Source organism: Notothenia rossii, assembly GCF_949606895.1.
Source record: "Notothenia rossii genome assembly, chromosome: 7".
Classification (NCBI taxonomy): Eukaryota; Metazoa; Chordata; class Actinopteri; order Perciformes; family Nototheniidae; genus Notothenia; species Notothenia rossii.
Genome location: NC_136905.1, coordinates 704,730 through 724,751, shown reverse-complemented (window position 1 = coordinate 724,751; position 20,022 = coordinate 704,730). Strand labels below are relative to the sequence as shown.

The following is a 20,022-nucleotide window of genomic DNA, read 5'->3' as shown; positions in this document are numbered from 1 at the left end:
AGCACAGAGACGCTAACATACAGAGACGTTAGCAAACAGAGGTTAGCACAGAGAGGTTAGCACACAGAGGTTAGCACAGAGACGCTAACATACAGAGACGTTAGCACACAGAGGTTAGCACAGAGAGGTTAGCACACAGAGGTTAGCACAGAGACGCTAACATACAGAGACGTTAGCACACAGAGGTTAGCACAGAGAGGTTAGCAAAGAGACGCTAACATACAGAGACGTTAGCAAAGAGACGCTAACATACAGAGACGTTAGCACAGAGAGGTTAGCACAGAGACGTTAGCACAGAGACGCTAACATACAGAGACGTTAGCACAGAGAGGTTAGCACAGAGACGCTAACATACAGAGACGTTAGCACAGAGAGGTTAGCACAGAGACGTTAGCACAGAGACGCTAATATACAGAGACGTTAGCACAGAGAGGTTAGCACAGAGACGTTAGCACAGAGACGCTAACATACAGAGACGTTAGCACAGAGAGGTTAGCACAGAGACGCTAACATACAGAGACGTTAGCACACAGAGGTTAGCACACAGAGGTTAGCACAGAGAGGTTAGCACAGAGACGCTAACATACAGAGGCGTTAGCACAGAGAGGTTAGCACAGAGACGTTAGCACAGAGACGCTAACATACAGAGACGTTAGCACACAGAGGTTAGCACAGAGAGGTTAGCACAGAGAGGTTAGCACAGAGACGCTAACATACAGAGGCGTTAGCACAGAGAGGTTAGCACAGAGAGGTTAGCACAGAGAGGTTAGCACAGAGAGGTTAGCATAGAGAGGTTAGCACACAGAGGTTAGCATAGAGACGTTAGCACAGAGAGGTTAGCATAGAGAGGTTAGCACACAGAGGTTAGCATAGAGACGTTAGCACAGAGAGGTTAGCATAGAGAGGTTAGCACACAGAGGTTAGCATAGAGAGGTTAGCACAGAGAGGTTAGCATAGAGAGGTTAGCACACAGAGGTTAGCACAGAGAGGTTAGCATAGAGAGGTTAGCATAGAGAGGTTAGCACACAGAGGTTAGCATAGAGAGGTTAGCACAGAGAGGTTAGCACAGAGAGGTTAGCACAGAGACGTTAGCACAGAGAGGTTAGCATAGAGAGGTTAGCATAGAGAGGTTAGCATAGAGAGGTTAGCACACAGAGGTTAGCATAGAGAGGTTAGCACAGAGAGGTTAGCACAGAGAGGTTAGCACAGAGACGTTAGCACAGAGAGGTTAGCATAGAGAGGTTAGCATAGAGAGGTTAGCACACAGAGGTTAGCATAGAGAGGTTAGCACAGAGAGGTTAGCACAGAGAGGTTAGCATAGAGAGGTTAGCACACAGAGGTTAGCATAGAGAGGTTAGCACAGAGAGGTTAGCATAGAGAGGTTAGCACAGAGAGGTTAGCATAGAGAGGTTAGCACAGAGAGGTTAGCACAGAGAGGTTAGCATAGAAGGTTAGCATAGAGAGGTTAGCACAGAGAGGTTAGCACACAGAGGTTAGCACAGAGAGGTTAGCACAGAGAGGTTAGCACAGAGAGGTTAGCTCAGAGAGGTTAGCATAGAGAGGTTAGCACAGAGAGGTTAGCATAGAGAGGTTAGCACAGAGAGGTTAGCACAGAGAGGTTAGCTCAGAGAGGTTAGCATAGAGAGGTTAGCATAGAGAGGTTAGCACACAGAGGTTAGCATAGAGAGGTTAGCACAGAGAGGTTAGCACAGAGAGGTTAGCATAGAGAGGTTAGCACACAGAGGTTAGCATAGAGAGGTTAGCACAGAGAGGTTAGCACAGAGAGGTTAGCACAGAGAGGTTAGCACAGAGAGGTTAGCATAGAGAGGTTAGCACAGAGAGGTTAGCATAGAGAGGTTAGCACACAGAGATTAGCACAGAGAGGTTAGCACAGAGAGGTTAGCATAGAGAGGTTAGCACAGAGAGGTTAGCATAGAGAGGTTAGCATAGAGAGGTTAGCACAGAGAGGTTAGCATAGAGAGGTTAGCACAGAGAGGTTAGCATAGAGAGGTTAGCACAGAGAGGTTAGCATAGAGAGGTTAGCATAGAGAGGTTAGCACACAGAGGTTAGCACAGAGAGGTTAGCATAGAGAGGTTAGCACACAGAGGTTAGCATAGAGAGGTTAGCACAGAGAGGTTAGCATAGAGAGGTTAGCACACAGAGGTTAGCATAGAGAGGTTAGCACAGAGAGGTTAGCACAGAGAGGTTAGCACAGAGAGGTTAGCACAGAGAGGTTAGCACAGAGAGGTTAGCACAGAGAGGTTAGCATAGAGAGGTTAGCATAGAGAGGTTAGCACAGAGAGGTTAGCACACAGAGGTTAGCACAGAGAGGTTAGCATAGAGAGGTTAGCACAGAGAGGTTAGCATAGAGAGGTTAGCACAGAGAGGTTAGCATAGAGAGGTTAGCATAGAGAGGTTAGCAAACAGAGGTTAGCACAGAGACGTTAGCACAGAGAGGTTAGCACACAGAGGTTAGCACAGAGAGGTTAGCATAGAGAGGTTAGCACAGAGAGGTTAGCATAGAGAGGTTAGCACAGAGAGGTTAGCATAGAGAGGTTAGCACAGAGAGGTTAGCACAGAGAGGTTAGCACACAGAGGTTAGCATAGAGAGGTTAGCACAGAGAGGTTAGCATAGAGAGGTTAGCACACAGAGGTTAGCACAGAGAGGTTAGCACAGAGAGGTTAGCATAGAGAGGTTAGCACAGAGAGGTTAGCACAGAGAGGTTAGCATAGAGAAGTTAGCACAGAGAGGTTAGCATAGAGAGGTTAGCACACAGAGGTTAGCACAGAGAGGTTAGCACAGAGAGGTTAGCATAGAGAGGTTAGCATAGAGAGGTTAGCACAGAGAGGTTAGCACAGAGAGGTTAGCATAGAGAGGTTAGCACATAGAGGTTAGCTCAGAGAGGTTAGCACATAGAGGTTAGCACACAGAGGTTAGCACAGAGAGGTTAGCACAGAGAGGTTAGCATAGAGAGGTTAGCACAGAGAGGTTAGCACAGAGAGGTTAGCATAGAGAGGTTAGCACATAGAGGTTAGCTCAGAGAGGTTAGCACAGAGAGGTTAGCACACAGAGGTAAATAAACAGACGTTAGCACAGAGAGGTAAATAAACAGACGTTAGCACAGAGAGGTAAATAAACAGACGTTAGCACAGAGAGGTAAATAAACAGACGTTAGCACAGAGAGGTAAATAAACAGACGTTAGCACAGAGACGTTAGCACACAGAGGTAAATAAACAGACGTTAGCACAGAGAGGTAAATAAACAGACGTTAGCACAGAGACGTTAGCACACAGAGGTAAATAAACAGACGTTAGCACAGAGACGTTAGCACACAGAGGTAAATAAACAGACGTTAGCACAGATAAATTAGCACAGAGGTAAATAAACAGACGTTAGCATAGAGACATTAGCACCTGGTTACCTGTGGGGGAGGGTTTAGGGTGGGGTCGGGGGGGAGGGGCTTAGTGGGAGCAGTAGGTCGGTCATGAACCTGATGAAAAAGGAAGCAGAGAAACAGCTAACACATGCGCAGAAGAAGGTCAAAGGTCAGACCAGTAGCTTGTTGACGTGAGAAACCTCTGCAGCGTGATACTTGAGTAAAAGTGGAAGTACCAGAGAGTAGGAATACTCTGTTTCAGTAAAAGTAATCATTGTGCAGATTGGTCCATTTCAGAATAATAGATATGATATGTTTTATAATGATTGATCATGAAAGTGTTCTCAAAGCTGGTAAAGGTGCAGCTAGTTTGAATGACTTTGTATACTGCAGGGTAGCTGGTGGATTTACTCCAGGTGGAACTCAAGTCTGATTCAACACTTGATTAGATTTCACATCATTCATCCACATCTGTGAAGTAACTAAAGGGATTAAATACATGTAGTGGAGTACAAGTACACCATGTACCTCTGAACTGTAGTGGAGGAGAAGTATGAAGTAGCAACAAATGGAAATACTCAAGTAAAGTATAAGTACCTCTAAGACACAGTTGAGGAAATGTGAAAGCTTTAAGAGCCGAAGTGAAAGCAGGACTTCCAGTTTCTGTCCTCGCTGATCTTTATCACTAATAAAGGGACAAACATCACGCCGGAGGTTTCAAAGAAAGACGCAGGGTTTATTTTGGGGGTTTTTAGCGAATGGACACCGTTTCCTTTGAAGGTTCAACCTCACAGCTGGACAGAAGAGACTGTGTCTGTTGTCACATCTCTAAGAATCATATATTTTAATAAAATACCTTGTGATGTGTTTGGGGTAATATGTAGCTTTGGGCCTTTAAAAGATGTAAACACTCAACAAATCAAAGAGGACAAATAGACTAAAGAGTAACTCTGTCCAATTATTAAAACATTTCATTAAAATGTTTGAAATAGATTTCAAAGAAAAGAGTACAAATATATAGTTTGACTTTTAGGGAATACTTAACGTTTTATTTATATATGCTGATTGTCGATTTATTATTTTGTATATGTGTATCTAAGTTGTAGAAGTTGCCCCAAATGAACAAAAGAACAACAAATATTGTATCATATCGGTGGTCAGTGAAGGCATTGTTGCCGTGGTTACCTCTTTGTGAGGGGGAGTCAGAGGGATGTCCGGCGGTGCGTTCAGGTGAAATCGGAGAGGTCGGACCTGCTCTCCGTTCCTGCGGTCGGCTCGCTCCATCACCGGCGTCCTGAAAACAGACACTAACAATGAGACCCTGAACACAGACCCTGAACACAGAGACTAACACTGAGACCCTGAACATAGACACTAACACAGAGACCCTGAATACAGACCCTGACACAAAGACCCTGAACACAGAGACTAACACTGAGACTAACACAGAGACCCTGAACACACACACTAACACTGAGACCCTGAACACAGAGACTAACACTGAGACCCTGAACACACACACTAACACTGAGACCCTGAATACAGACCCTGACACTGAGACCCTGAACACAGAGACTAACACTGAGACCCTGAACACAGAGACTAACACAGAGACCCTGAACACAGACCCTGAACACAGACCCTGAAAATAGACACTAACACTGAGACCCTGAATACAGACCCTGAACACAGAGACTAACACTGAGACTAACACTGAGACCCTGAACACAGACCCTGAACACAGACCCTGAACACAGACACTAACACTGAGACCCTGAACACAGACCCTGAACACAGACCCTGAACACAGACACTGAACACAGACCCTGAACACACACACTAACACTGAGACCCTGAACACAGACCCTGAACACAGACCCTGAACACAGACCCTGAATATAGACACTAACAATGAGACCCTGAATACAGACCCTGAACACAGAGCCTGAACACAGAGACTAACACTGAGACCCTGAACACAGAGACTAACACTGAGACCCTGAACACAGAGACTAACACTGAGACCCTGAATACAGACCCTGAACACAGACCCTGAACACAGAGACTAACACTGAGACCCTGAACACAGAGACTAACACTGAGACCCTGAACACAGAGACTAACACAGACCCTGAACACAGAGACTAACACTGAGACCCTGAACACAGACCCTGAACACAGACCCTGAATATAGACACTAACAATGAGACCCTGAATACAGACCCTGAACACAGAGCCTGAACACAGAGACTAACACTGAGACCCTGAACACAGAGACTAACACTGAGACCCTGAACACAGAGACTAACACTGAGACCCTGAATACAGACCCTGAACACAGACCCTGAACACAGAGACTAACACTGAGACCCTGAACACAGAGACTAACACTGAGACCCTGAATACAGACCCTGAACACAGACCCTGAACACAGAGACTAACACTGAGACCCTGAATACAGACCCTGAACACAGACCCTGAACACAGAGACTAACACTGAGACCCTGAACACAGACCCTGAACACAGACACTAACACTGAGACCCTGAACACAGACCCTGAACACAGACCCTGAACACAGACCCTGAACATAGACACTAACAATGAGACCCTGAATACAGACCCTGAACACAGACCCTGAACACAGAGACTAACACTGAGACCCTGAACACAGAGACTAACACTGAGACCCTGAATACAGACCCTGAACACAGACCCTGAACACAGAGACTAACACTGAGACCCTGAACACAGAGACTAACACTGAGACCCTGAATACAGACCCTGAACACAGACCCTGAACACAGAGACTAACACTGAGACCCTGAATACAGACCCTGAACACAGACCCTGAACACAGAGACTAACACTGAGACCCTGAATACAGACCCTGAACACAGACCCTGAACACAGAGACTAACACTGAGACCCTGAACACAGACCCTGAACACAGACCCTGAACACAGACACTAACACTGAGACCCTGAACACAGACCCTGAACACAGACCCTGAACACAGACCCTGAACATAGACACTAACAATGAGACCCTGAATACAGACCCTGAACACAGACCCTGAACACAGAGACTAACACTGAGACCCTGAACACAGAGACTAACACTGAGACCCTGAATACAGACCCTGAACACAGACCCTGAATACAGAGACTAACACTGAGACCCTGAATAAAGACCCTGAACACAGAGACTAACACAGAGACTAACACTGAGACCCTGAATACAGACCCTGAACACAGACCCTGAACACAGACCCTGAACATAGACACTAACACTGAGACCCTGAACACAGACCCTGAACACAGAGACTAACACTGAGACCCTGAACACAGACCCTGAACACAGAGACTAACACTGAGACCCTGAACACAGACCCTAAACACAGAGACTAACACTGAGACCCTGAACACAGAGACTAACACTGAGACCCTGAACACAGACCCTGAACACAGACCCTGAACACAGAGACTAACACTGAGACCCTGAATACAGACCCTGAACACAGACCCTGAACACAGAGACTAACACTGAGACCCTAAATACAGACCCTGAACACAGACCCTGAACACAGAGACTAACACTGAGACTAACACTGAGACTAACACTGAGACCCTGAACACAGACCCTGAACACAGACCCTGAACACAGACCCTGAACACAGAGACTAACACTGACACCCTGAACACAGAGACCCTGAACACAGACACTAACACTGAGACCCTGAATACAGACCCTGAACACAGAGACTAACACAGAGACTAACACTGAGACCCTGAACACAGACCCTGAACACAGAGACTAACACTGAGACCCTGAATACAGACCCTGAATACAGACCCTGAACACAGAGACCCTGAACACAGAGACTAACACAGAGACTAACACTGAGACCCTGAACACAGAGACCCTGAACACAGACACTAACACTGAGACCCTGAACACAGACCCTGAACACAGAGACTAACACAGAGACCCTGAACACAGAGACTAACACTGAGACCCTGAATACAGACCCTGAACACAGACCCTGAACACAGAGACTAACACTGAGACCCTGAACACAGACCCTGAATACAGACCTTGAACACAGAGACTAACACTGAGACCCTGAATACAGACCCTGAACACAGACCCTGAACACAGAGACTAACACAGAGACCCTGAACACAGAGACCCTGAACACAGAGACTAACACAGAGACCCTGAACACAGACACTAACACTGAGACCCTGAACACAGACACTAACACAGAGACCCTGAACACAGAGACCCTGAACACAGACCCTAACACTGAGACCCTGAACACAGACACTAACACAGAGACCCTGAACACAGACACTAACACTGAGACCCTGAACACAGAGACTGACTGAGACCCTGAACACAGAGACTAACACAGAGACCCTGAACACAGAGACCCTGAACACAGACCCTGAACACAGAGACTAACACTGAGACCCTGAACACAGAGACTAACACTGAGACCCTGAACACATCACAGTGGTGCGTTCAATGACACTTACACAGATAACATACGTATTGTTTAATAAGTCTGACATTTGACTCACTTTAAAAACAGATTTCTCTAAAAACAGACAAATTACACTCTTAAAATATATTTTAAACAAAACCCTCATTAAATTAAATAAAGCACGTGATATGTCTCTCTGGCTCTAACACATCGACACAGACGCACAACAATCACCACTAACACTTAAACACAACACAAGAGGCGTTCAGGGTCTGTGCTGCAGTGGGAACAATCAGCGTCTCTAGGCTGGTATCAAACTGACTGAGGATTTATCTTATCATTAAATAACAACAATCAGACTTAAAGCTGCACCTCGCTAACCCTGTTCAAGCTGTCAGGACTACATTACCCAGAAGCCTGTCTGTTCTGAACTACAGACTGTTATTTTAAAAACAGGTTTATAACCGTTGCTCGAAATGTCCTTTTTATTTTCTCTTTAGATTTAAAATGTGTTTAAAAATGATCATAACTTGAAAGGTATTGCAGTAAAAAGATTGAAACAGAATATATTTAGAATAAAGTCCTGAATAAATATGAGTTCTCTAATAGTGTGCAGCTTTAAGGTCTGACGAGGAGCTCCTCTGCACACACACACACACACACACACACACACACACACACACACACACACACACACACACACACACACACACACACACACACACACACACACACACACACTTTCTCTCTGACACACACACACACACACACACACACACACACACACACACACACACACACACACACACACACACACACACACACACACACACACACACACTCACTTTCTCTCTGACACACACACACACACACACACACACACACACACACACACACACACACACACACACACACACACACTCACTCACTCACTCTCTGACACACACACACACACACACACACACACACACACACACACACACACACACACACACACACACACACACACACACACACACACACACACACACACACACACACACACACACACACACACACACACACACACACACACACACACACACACACACACACACACACACACACACACACACACACACTGAAGAGGAGCTCCTCTGCAGTCAGATCGAGCTCACATGTATTGCATGTAGTTATAAAGGGCAGTAGACCTCCCTCTCTGTGACTCTCAGTACCTGCAGACGTGTTCAGGTACCAGGTCCAGCATCTCACACTGAGACACACTGCATCATGGGTAAAGAAAGCTTATTTTGTAAACAACAACAAAACATCTGTTGACTGTTTCTGTCATCAATAACCCACCGTGGAGTTACTGCAGGACACCGTGAGGATGCACCTCAGTGTGTTCTGAAACATATGTTTAGATTTTAATCAAATAGTTTTCAAATCACCAAAATCAAACTAAAGGCACTATTTTTGCAGAAAAGGTCATAATATTCGGAGTATTAAGAAATACTAATTGTTGGAGCTACATATTGCCTTATATTAGATCATAGTTACATGTTTATTTTCCTGCTGCGTTATAAATCAAGTTAGATAAAGAGGTGTCATGCTTATGAGCTTACAATCATTAATGTACATTTATTAAATAATGTATTTACTGTAAATAATACAATTAAAATGAGAAATATATATTCAAATATTGTAATTGTTTAGTTTATACCAAACAGAGCTTATAACACACACACACACACACACACACACCCGCGCACACACCCGCCCACACACACTCTCTTACCGGTTGTGCCGGCCTTTGTGCAGCGGCGACAGGAAGCTGTGACGAAGACGAGGAAACCTCAGAGCGACGAAGAGGAGCAGCGATGGGAGGACGAAGAGGAAGAGGACGAGCAGAGAAACCTTTACCGGGTCTGAGTCTGACAGGAGATCACAGCATTAGAATATAATATAACATGAAAGAATACATATTAGATCAAATAGCACATGCAGATATATTAAAATACAGTTCATTGAATACCATTAATAAAGATAAATTAAACAAATCAATGAAATAAAAAGATAGCATGAACTGATCAAATAAAATAAACACATTAAATACGAATAAAATAAGACAAGAAAGCAAAAGACATACGGATCAAATATAATAAGATAAATAGATTATATAAACAATATGTGTACAGAAACAATTAAACTAAACAAAGGAAATGATTTGAAGTATTTCTCATAGTTTTATAAAGTTATTTACTCCGTGGAGGAGTCGCCGGGCCGCTGTCCACGCTGCCCCCGAGTCCTGAGGCTCTGCAGTCAGGAGGAGCCCAGCCCCCCCCACAGTGACAGTTCTGATTACTGTTACACACCTGAGACACACACACACACACACACACACACACACACACACACACACACACACACACACACACACACACACACACACACACACACACACACACACACACTTTAATTCAAAATAGTCCAGGATATTCCCTCTCCTCTTTCTTGACTACATCTTATCAACAGTACATGTTGATCAATCACAGTTGGTGCAAATGATGGTGCAGAGAAAGATAAGGTAAGAACAGCAACAGATTCACACAAGATTAAATCAAAGATAAAATTAACATTCTAAACAGTTAAGTAACTTTAAAATAAGAAATGAATTAAAATGAACATATAAAAATATGTGGGTCATATGTACATATTAGATATATCTACATGTAAGTTATTGTGAAAACCGTGTGTATTTTTTTAAGAGCCTTGGATTGTTTATTTCTCGTCTTTTAATGTGTAAAATGCCATGTCTCTCCATGCTGCTGCAACGCAAACATTTCCCTCTTCTCTCATGGTGATGAATTACAGTTGGTGCAAATGAAGGTGCAGAGGAAGAGCCGTTAATGAACTTATTTAGGCCCTGTCCACACGGAGGCGAAACGGAGAGGAAACGGAGAGGAAACGGTGAGGAAATGGAGAGGAAACGGAGACGAAACGGAGAGGAAACGGAGAGGAAACGGTGAGGAAATGGAGAGGAAACGGACAGGAAACGGAGAGGAAACGGAGAGGAAACGGAGAGGAAACGGAGACAAAACGGAGACGAAACGGAGACAAAACGGAGAGGAAACGGAGAGGAAACGGAGAGGAAACGGTGAGGAAATGGAGAGGAAACGGAGAGGAAACGGTGAGGAAACGGAGAGGAAATGGAGAGGAAACGGACAGGAAACGGAGAGGAAACAGAGAGGAAACGGGGACGAAAACTATTTGGAACCGAAGTCGTTTTCAAAATAGTCTTCTGTCCACACGAGACCGCTCGAGCCGCTGTAGTACATATGCCGGGCCTGTAAGTGGCGCTGTACTTCCGCCACTAAATACACCAAAAGCAGCGAAGAAGACCGATGACGATTATTATTTTATTATTATTATTATCTTATATTATTATTGCTGCTGATGGATGGGGTCGAGGAGCTGCAGATGTTGCACTAACATCTGTATCATGGTCAGTAGCGTCTGGAGCACGAACGCAACCCTGTGATCCGCCCAGGTTGTTGTTTTTGTTGGCGAAACGCATCAGCACTGACGCGGGTGACGCGGCGGTGAGCAGGAGAGGTGGGGAGAGGCGGGGCTATGGCGTCATAGTTTTCAGGAAATGATCGTATAGGGCGTACACACGGAGCCGTCTCCAGACCCACTTTGGGAGCCGTTATCAAAGTGTATCGGATTCGGGCGGACGTGCGGCCGAACCGTTTATACGATAGAGAACGTTAGCGGACACAACTGATATCGTCTCCGTTTGGACGGGGCCTTAGTCACAGCCTCTGGAGGGAACACAGGGATTTGAGCCTCTGCAGACCATTGACATGCACTAACAGCTATGAGGGGAGGGGAGCACCACAGGGAGCAGGATTGGGCCTCTTTAATGAATTGAACTGTCTCTCACCCCGTGTCCGCTACACTTTGCACGACACTCCTCGACCCCGAACACCGACACGTCCTGACACTTCTGGTTCAGACACGCCTGGAAACACGGAACATAAATACAAATCAGCTTTTCTACAAAACATCACCCCTAAGGTGTGGGTTAGGGTATGGGTTAAGGTGTGGGTTAGGGTATGGGTTAGGGTATGGGTTAAGGTATGGGTTAGGGTATGGGTTAGGGTGTGGGTTAGGGTATGGGTTAAGGTGTGGGTTAGGGTATGGGTTAGGGTATGGGTTAAGGTGTGGGTTAGGGTATGGGTTAAGGTGTGGGTAAGGGTGTGGGTTAGGGTGTGGGTTAGGGTATTGGTTAGGGTATTGGTTAGACCTTGTTCAGGCTGCAGGCCGTCCCCTGGCTCACGGTGGCCGGGTCAGACACGTCGTCCCCCAGGTGGAAGAAGGTTCCTCTGCAGACCAGGTCGCTGTGGTTGAAGCGCACCGTGGTGGTGAGGATCTCTGTGTTGGAGCCCAGCAGGGGGCGCTGCCTCCCCCCCTCACACTGGATCCTGCCGCACTGCACGTCACTAAACACACAGGAAGTGATGTCAGAGGACACACAGGAAGTGATGTCAGAAGAAACACAGAATGTGAGGTCAGAGGACAGATATGCAAATATCAGCAGCTATTTTAGATTTAGATGTAATTTTTATACAAAAATTATTTTAAGACGATATTCAAAATTAGAATTCCTTGATTAGTGTATGTGTACTGTGTGTGTGTACTGTGTGTACTATGTGTGTACTGTGTGTGTACTGTGTGCACTGTGTGTACTCACGCGTCTCCACAGGGGATGTAGGATCCGTTCTTCATCTTTCCACAGTTTCCATATTTGTTTCCCTGTTTGTTGACGGATGAGAAACAGACGGGCGGAGCGCTGGTGGCGTCTGAGGACACAGTGTCAAGTATATCAAGTATATACAGTATATACAGTATATCAAGTATATCAAGTATATACAGTATAGTATATAAAGTATATAAAGTATATACAGTATATACAGTATATACAGTATATACAGTATATCAAATATATACAGTATAGTATATAAAGTATATCAAGTATATAAAGTATATACAGTATATCAAGTATATACAGTATATACAGTATATACAGTATATCAAATATATACAGTATAGTATATAAAGTATATAAAGTATATAAAGTATATACAGTATATCAAGTATATACAGTATATACAGTATATACAGTATATCAAATATATACAGTATAGTATATACAGTATATCAAGTATATAAAGTATATACGGTATATACAGTATATACAGTATATACTTTATATACATTATAGTATATCAAGTATATACTTTATATACAGTATATACTGTATATACTTTATATACAGTATATACTTTATATACAGTATATACCGTATATACTATACTGTATATTAAGTATATCAAGTATATACTTTATATACAGTATATCAAATATATACAGTATAGTATATAAAGTATATCAAGTATATAAAGTATATACGGTATATACAGTATATAAAGTATATACTTTATATACAGTATAGTATATCAAGTATATACTTTATATAAAGTATATAAAGTATATACAGTATAGTATATACTTTATATACAGTATATACAGTATATACTTGATATACAGTATAGTATATCAAGTATATACTTTATATAAAGTATATAAAGTATATACAGTAAAGTATATACTTTATATCAGTAAAGTATATACTTTATATACAGTATATACAGTATATACTGGATATACAGTATAGTATATCAAGTATATACTTTATATAAAGTATATAAAGTATATACAGTATCGTATATAAAGTATATACTTTATATAAAGTATATAAAGCATATACAGTATAGTATATAAAGTACTCAGAGGAAAAGTAATGGTAGTGGTCTCACTGGGGCCCCACAGCAGCTGGCACTGGGACTTCATGCTGGCGCACACGCCCTCGTAGCAGTACGACGCTTCGTCTTCGCAGCGCTGCCCGTTCTGCAGGAACACGTTGGGGGGGCAGTAGGGGGAGGAGCCTGTGCAGAACTCAGGTAGGTCACATTCCCCAGGGGGTCCCGACACCTGGAGCCCGCCTCCCTCAGCTGGAGAGGAGAGGAGAGGGAGAGGACAGGAGAGGGAGAGGAGAGGAGAGGAGAGGAGAGGGAGAGAGGAGAGGAGAGAAGAGAGGAGAGGGAGAGAGGAGAGGAGAGGAGAGGAGAGGAGAGGAGAGAGGAGAAGAGAGAGGAGAGGGAGAGAGGAGAGGAGAGGAGAGAGGAGAGGAGAGGAGAGGGAGAGAGGAGAGGAGAGGAGATAAGAGGAGAGAGGAGAGGAGAAAGGAGAGGGAGAGAGGAGAGGAGAGGAGAAGGAGAGAGGAGAGGAGAGAGGAGAGGAGAGGAGAGGGAGAGGAGAGGAGAGGAGAGGAGAGGGAGAGCAGAGTAGAGAGGAGAGGAGAGGAGAGGAGAGAGGAGAGGAGAGGAGAGGAGAGGAGAGGAGAGGAGAGGGGAGAGGAGAGAGGAGAGGAGAGGAGAGGAGAGGAGAGAGGAGAGGGAGAGGGAGAGGAGAGAGGAGAGGAGAGAGGAGAGGAGAGGAGAGAGGAGAGGAGAGGAGAGGAGAGGAGAGGGAGAGGGAGAGAGGAGAGGAGAGGAGAGGAGAGGAGAGGAGAGGAGAGGGAGAGGAGAGGTGAGGAGAGGAGAGAGGAGAGGAGAGAGGAGAGGAGAGAGGGAGAGAGGGAGAGAGGAGAGGAGAGAGGAGAGGAGAGAGGAGAGAGGAGAGGGAGAGGAGAGGAGAGGGAGAGAGGAGAGGAGAGAGGAGAGGAGAGGAGAGGAGAGGAGAGGAGAGGAGAGAGGAGAGGGAGAGGGAGAGAGGAGAGGGAGAGAGGAGAGAGGAGAGGGAGAGGAGAGGAGAGAGGAGAGGGAGAGGAGAGGAGAGGAGAGGAGAGGAGAGAGGAGAGGGAGAGGGAGAGAGGAGAGGGAGAGAGGAGAGGAGAGAGGAGAGGAGAGGGAGAGGAGAGGAGAGGAGAGAGGAGAGGGAGAGGGAGAGAGGAGAGGGAGAGAGGAGAGGAGAGAGGAGAGGAGAGGGAGAGGAGAGGAGAGAGGAGAGGGAGAGGGAGAGAGGAGAGGGAGAGAGGAGAGGAGAGAGGAGAGGAGAGGGAGAGGAGAGGAGAGAGGAGAGAGGAGAGGGAGAGGAGAGGAGAGGAGAGGGAGAGAGGAGAGGAGAGAGGAGAGGAGAGAGGAGAGGAGAGGAGAGGAGAGGAGAGGAGAGGGAGAGAGGAGAGGAGAGGAGAGGAGAGGAGAGGAGAGGAGAGGAGAGGAGAGGAGAGAGGAGAGGAGAGGAGAGAGGAGAGGAGAGGAGAGGAGAGGAGAGGAGAGGAGAGGGAGAGGGAGAGAGGAGAGGAGAGGAGAGGAGAGGAGAGGAGAGGAGAGGAGAGGAGAGAGGAGAGGAGAGGAGAGAGGAGAGGAAAGAGGAGAGGAGAGGAGAGGAGAGGGAGAGAGGAGAGGAGAGAGGAGAGGAGAGGAGAGGAGAGGAGAGGGAGAGGAGAGGAGAGGAGAGGGACAGCAGAGGAGAGAGGAGAGGAGAGAGGAGAGGGAGAGAGGAGAGGAGAGAGGAGAGGAGAGGAGAGGGAGAGGAGAGGAGAGGAGAGGGAGAGCAGAGGAGAGAGGAGAGGAGAGAGGAGAGGGAGAGAGGAGAGGAGAGAGGAGAGGAGAGGAGAGGAGAGGAGAGGAGAGAGGAGAGGGAGAGGGAGAGAGGAGAGGAGAGAGGAGAGGAGAGAGGAGAGGAGAAAGGAGAGGAGAGGAGAGGAGAGGAGAGGGAGAGGAGGGAGGAGAGGAGAGAGGAGAGGAAAGAGGAGAGAGGAGAGTAGAGAGGAGAGAGGAGAGGAGAAGACATTTAAACATCTCAATATAAATACAATTGTATTACAAAAAAGAAAAGTGTTTACTCTCAGTTTCAGGGAGACTTTAATTATAATAAAACATATAATGATTATGTGTGTGTGTGTGTGTGTGTGTGTGTGTGTGTGTGTGTGTGTGTGTGTGTGTGTGTGTGTGTGTGTGTGTGTGTGTGTGTGTCACCTTGCAGTCCTGGCAGCAGATGCCGTCAGACGAGCACTGGGCTCCAGGTACGAGCCGACAGGTGGAGGCGTTGCAGCAGGGGTCCTCACACTCCTGACCAATCAGAGCGCAGCAGGAAGCAGCAGGGGGTCCACAGGGAGAGGGTGACACCACACATACATCGATACCAGGCTAACATCCACACAGTGTACACTAACCGTCAGGGCCGTCCCTCCCTACAGGAAGATCATGCAGACTGCGTGGGGCCTCACCTCGCAGAGGGGGCCTCACCTTGCGGAGGGGGCCTCACCTCGCGGAGGGGGCCTCACCTTGCGGAGGGGGCCTCACCTCGCAGAGGGGGCCTCACCTTCCGGAGGGGTCTCACCTGAGCCTCACCTGAGCCTCACCTGAGCCTCAACTGAGTCTCAACTGAGCCTCAACTGAGCCGCTAATGCGGCGCAATTAGTGTGGCGCGGCACGGTTTCGCCGCTGCAAGGCTCCAGTAGCACCCCCCCCCCCCCCCCCCGGCGATGCTGGCGAAACAGAGGGCCTCATCATCTAACTTTGCTTGGGGCCTCGAGTTGGCCAGGGACGGCCCTGCTAACCGTCCACATCACGCAGAATTCTGGGGGAAAACTGAAATTTGACAGACCTACTGGTGTATAGAGGTGAGACAGGTGAGACAGGTGAGACAGGTGTATAGATGTGAGAGAGGTATAGAGTGAGATAGGTATAGAGTGAGATAGGTATAGAGTGAGACAGGTATAGAGTGAGACAGGTGTACATGTGAGACAGGTGTATAGAGGTGAGACAGGTGTATAGATGTGAGAGAGGTATAGAGTGAGACAGGTGAGACAGGTGAGACAGGTGTATAGATGTGAGAGAGGTATAGAGTGAGATAAGTATAGAGTGAGACAGGTATAGAGTGAGACAGGTGTACATGTGAGACAGGTGTACAGGTATAGAGTGAGACAGGTATAGACTGAGATAGGTATAGAGTGAGACAGGTATAGAGTGAGACAGGTGTACAGGTATAGAGTGAGACAGGTGTACAGGTGTGAGACAGGTACCTCCAGCAGGCCGCAGTCACACTCCTCCCCTTGCTCCACATACAGGTTTCCACAGCTCCGCCCCCCCAGCAGGAGCTGAGGCACGTTGAACAGACACATCCCCCCCCCGCTGAGCAGAGAGAGAGACAGGTCAGCGGCACTACAGCTGCTGAACATCTGACCAGGCAGGAAGCTGGGGAGAACCAATCAGAACCTCTCATTAACACATATCCACCAATCAGTACCTCTCATTAACCACACATCCACCAATCAGAACCTCTCATTAACACACATCCACCAATCAGTACCTCTCATTAACCACACATCCACCAATCAGAACCTCTCATTAACCACACATCCACCAATCAGTACCTCTCATTAACACACATCCACCAATCAGTACCTCTCATTAACCACACATCCACCAATCAGTACCTCTCATTAACACACATCCACCAATCAGTACCTCTCATTAACCACACATCCACCAATCAGTACCTCTCATTAACACACATCCACCAATCAGTACCTCTCATTAACCACACATCCACCAATCAGAACCTCTCATTAACCACACATCCACCAATCAGTACCTCTCATTAACACACATCCACCAATCAGAACCTCTCATTAACACACATCCACCAATCAGTACCTCTCATTAACACACATCCACCAATCAGTACCTCTCATTAACCACACATCCACCAATCAGAACCTCTCATTAACACACATCCACCAATCAGTACCTCTCATTAACACACATCCACTAATCAGTACCTCTCATTAACACACATCCACCAATCAGTACCTCTCATTAACACACATCCACCAATCAGTACCTCTCATTAACACACATCCACCAATCAGTACCTCTCATTAACACACATCCACCAATCAGTACCTCTCATTAACACACATCCACCAATCAGTACCTCTCATTAACACACATCCACCAATCAGTACCTCTCATTAACACACATCCACCAATCAGTACCTCTCATTAACCACACATCTACCAATCAGTACCTCTCATTAACCACACATCCACCAATCAGTACCTCTCATTAACCACACATCCACCAATCAGTACCTCTCATTAACACACATCCACCAATCAGTACCTCTCATTAACCACACATCCACCAATCAGAACCTCTCATTAACACATATCCACCAATCAGTACCTCTCATTAACCACACATCCACCAATCAGTACCTCTCATTAACACACATCCACCAATCAGTACCTCTCATTAACACACATCCACCAATCAGAACCTCTCATTAACACACATCCACCAATCAGTACCTCTCATTAACCACACATCCACCAATCAGAACCTCTCATTAACCACACATCCACCAATCAGAACCTATAATTAACAAACATCCACCAATCACCTCCTGGTACCAAACTGACCCGGGTCAGGGTTCTGACCCGGTTTAAATACTCTTGTCCTCATCTGGTTTATAGGTTCTGCTCCTGACCCAGTTTGAAAGATTTGCCCAGGTTCTGGTTCTGACCCCATTTAAAGGTTCTGGTTCTGACCTCATTTAGAGGTTCTGGTACTGACCCTGTTTAGAGGTTCTGGTTCTGACCCTGTTTAGAGGTTCTGGTTCTGACCCCATTTAGAGGTTCTGGTTCTGACCCTGTTTAGAGGTGCTGGTTCTGACCCCATTTAGAGGTTCTGGTACTGACCCTGTTTAGAGGTTCTGACCCCATTTAGAGGTTCTGGTTCTGACCCCATTTAGAGGTTCTGACCCCATTTAGAGGTTCTGGTTCTGACCCCATTTAGAGGTTCTGGTACTGACCCAGTGGACGGCTCCATGATGCAGCCTCCCAGCCTCCGCTCGTTGCTGCAGGAGCAGAGACGCTCCGCCGTGTCGTGACTCATCCCCAGGTTGTGACCCAGCTCATGAGCCACTGTGGAGGCCAGGCCCAGCACACTGACCAGGTGGTCCTGAGGGTGAGACATGTGACGGACAGACAGGTGAGAGACAGACAGGTGAGAGACAGACAGGTGAAACAGGTACAGTGATGGGATGGAAAAAAGTCAGAATGTTAAGATTTTCAGAAAAAAGTCAGAATTTTAAGATTTTCAGAAATAAATCAGAATTTTGAGGTAAAGATGCTCTGCTATGAGAATCTACGAGAAGAACCAGAACATATGAGACTGAAGACTGAAGACCATGAGGACACTTTAGAATAACTCTCAGTGAAGAACCAGAACTTATGAGACTGCAGACTGAAGACCATGAGGACACTTTAGAATAACTCTCAGAGACAGAAGAACCAGAACATATGAGACAGCAGACTGAAGACCATGAAGACACTTTAGAATAACTCTCAGAGAAGAACCAGAACATATGAGACTGAAGACTGAAGACCATGAGGACACTTTAGAATAACTCTCAGAGAAGAACCAGAACATATGAGACTGCAGACTGAAGACCATGAGGACACTTTAGAATAACTCTCAGAGACAGAAGAACCAGAACATATGAGACTGCAGACTGAAGACCATGAGGACACTTTAGAATAACTCTCAGAGACAGAAGAACCAGAACATATGAGACTGAAGACTGAAGACCATGAGGACACTTTAGAATAACTCTCAGTGAAGAACCAGAACATATGAGACTGAAGACTGAAGACCATGAGGACACTTTAGAATAACTCTCAGAGAAGAACCAGAACATATGAGACTGAAGACTGAAGACCATGAGGACACTTTAGAATAACTCTCAGAGAAGAACCAGAACATATGAGACTGAAGACTGAAGACCATGAGGACACTTTAGAATAACTCTCAGAGACAGAAGAACCAGAACATATGAGACTGCAGACTGAAGACCATGAGAACACTTTAGAATAACTCTCAGAGAAGAACCAGAACATATGAGACTGCAGACTGAAGACCATGAGGACACTTTAGAATAACTCTCAGAGAAGAACCAGAACATATGAGACTGAAGACTGAAGACCATGAGGACACTTTAGAATAACTCTCAGAGAAGAACGAGAACATATGAGACTGCAGACTGAAGACCATGAGGACACTTTAGAATAACTCTCAGTGAAGAACCAGAACATAAGAGA

The 20,022-nt window shown here is 45.9% G+C and overlaps 1 protein-coding gene across 1 annotated transcript in view; it reads right to left on the bottom strand.

Moving 5' to 3' along the window:
• Nucleotides 1–20,022, bottom strand: part of adam15 (ADAM metallopeptidase domain 15) — a gene marked incomplete at its 5' end in the record, with an annotated part of 42,454 nt that overhangs the window by 4,550 nt on the left and 17,882 nt on the right. The window contains 13 exon segments of the mRNA XM_079640865.1: nt 3,425–3,493; nt 4,565–4,673; nt 9,082–9,129; nt 9,645–9,780; nt 10,110–10,221; nt 11,793–11,870; nt 12,156–12,351; nt 12,603–12,711; nt 13,729–13,890; nt 13,893–13,923; nt 15,892–15,984; nt 16,941–17,112; nt 18,735–18,883. Coding sequence (XP_079496991.1) covers nt 3,425–3,493; nt 4,565–4,673; nt 9,082–9,129; nt 9,645–9,780; nt 10,110–10,221; nt 11,793–11,870; nt 12,156–12,351; nt 12,603–12,711; nt 13,729–13,890; nt 13,893–13,923; nt 15,892–15,984; nt 16,941–17,112; nt 18,735–18,883 — 1,464 coding nt within the window.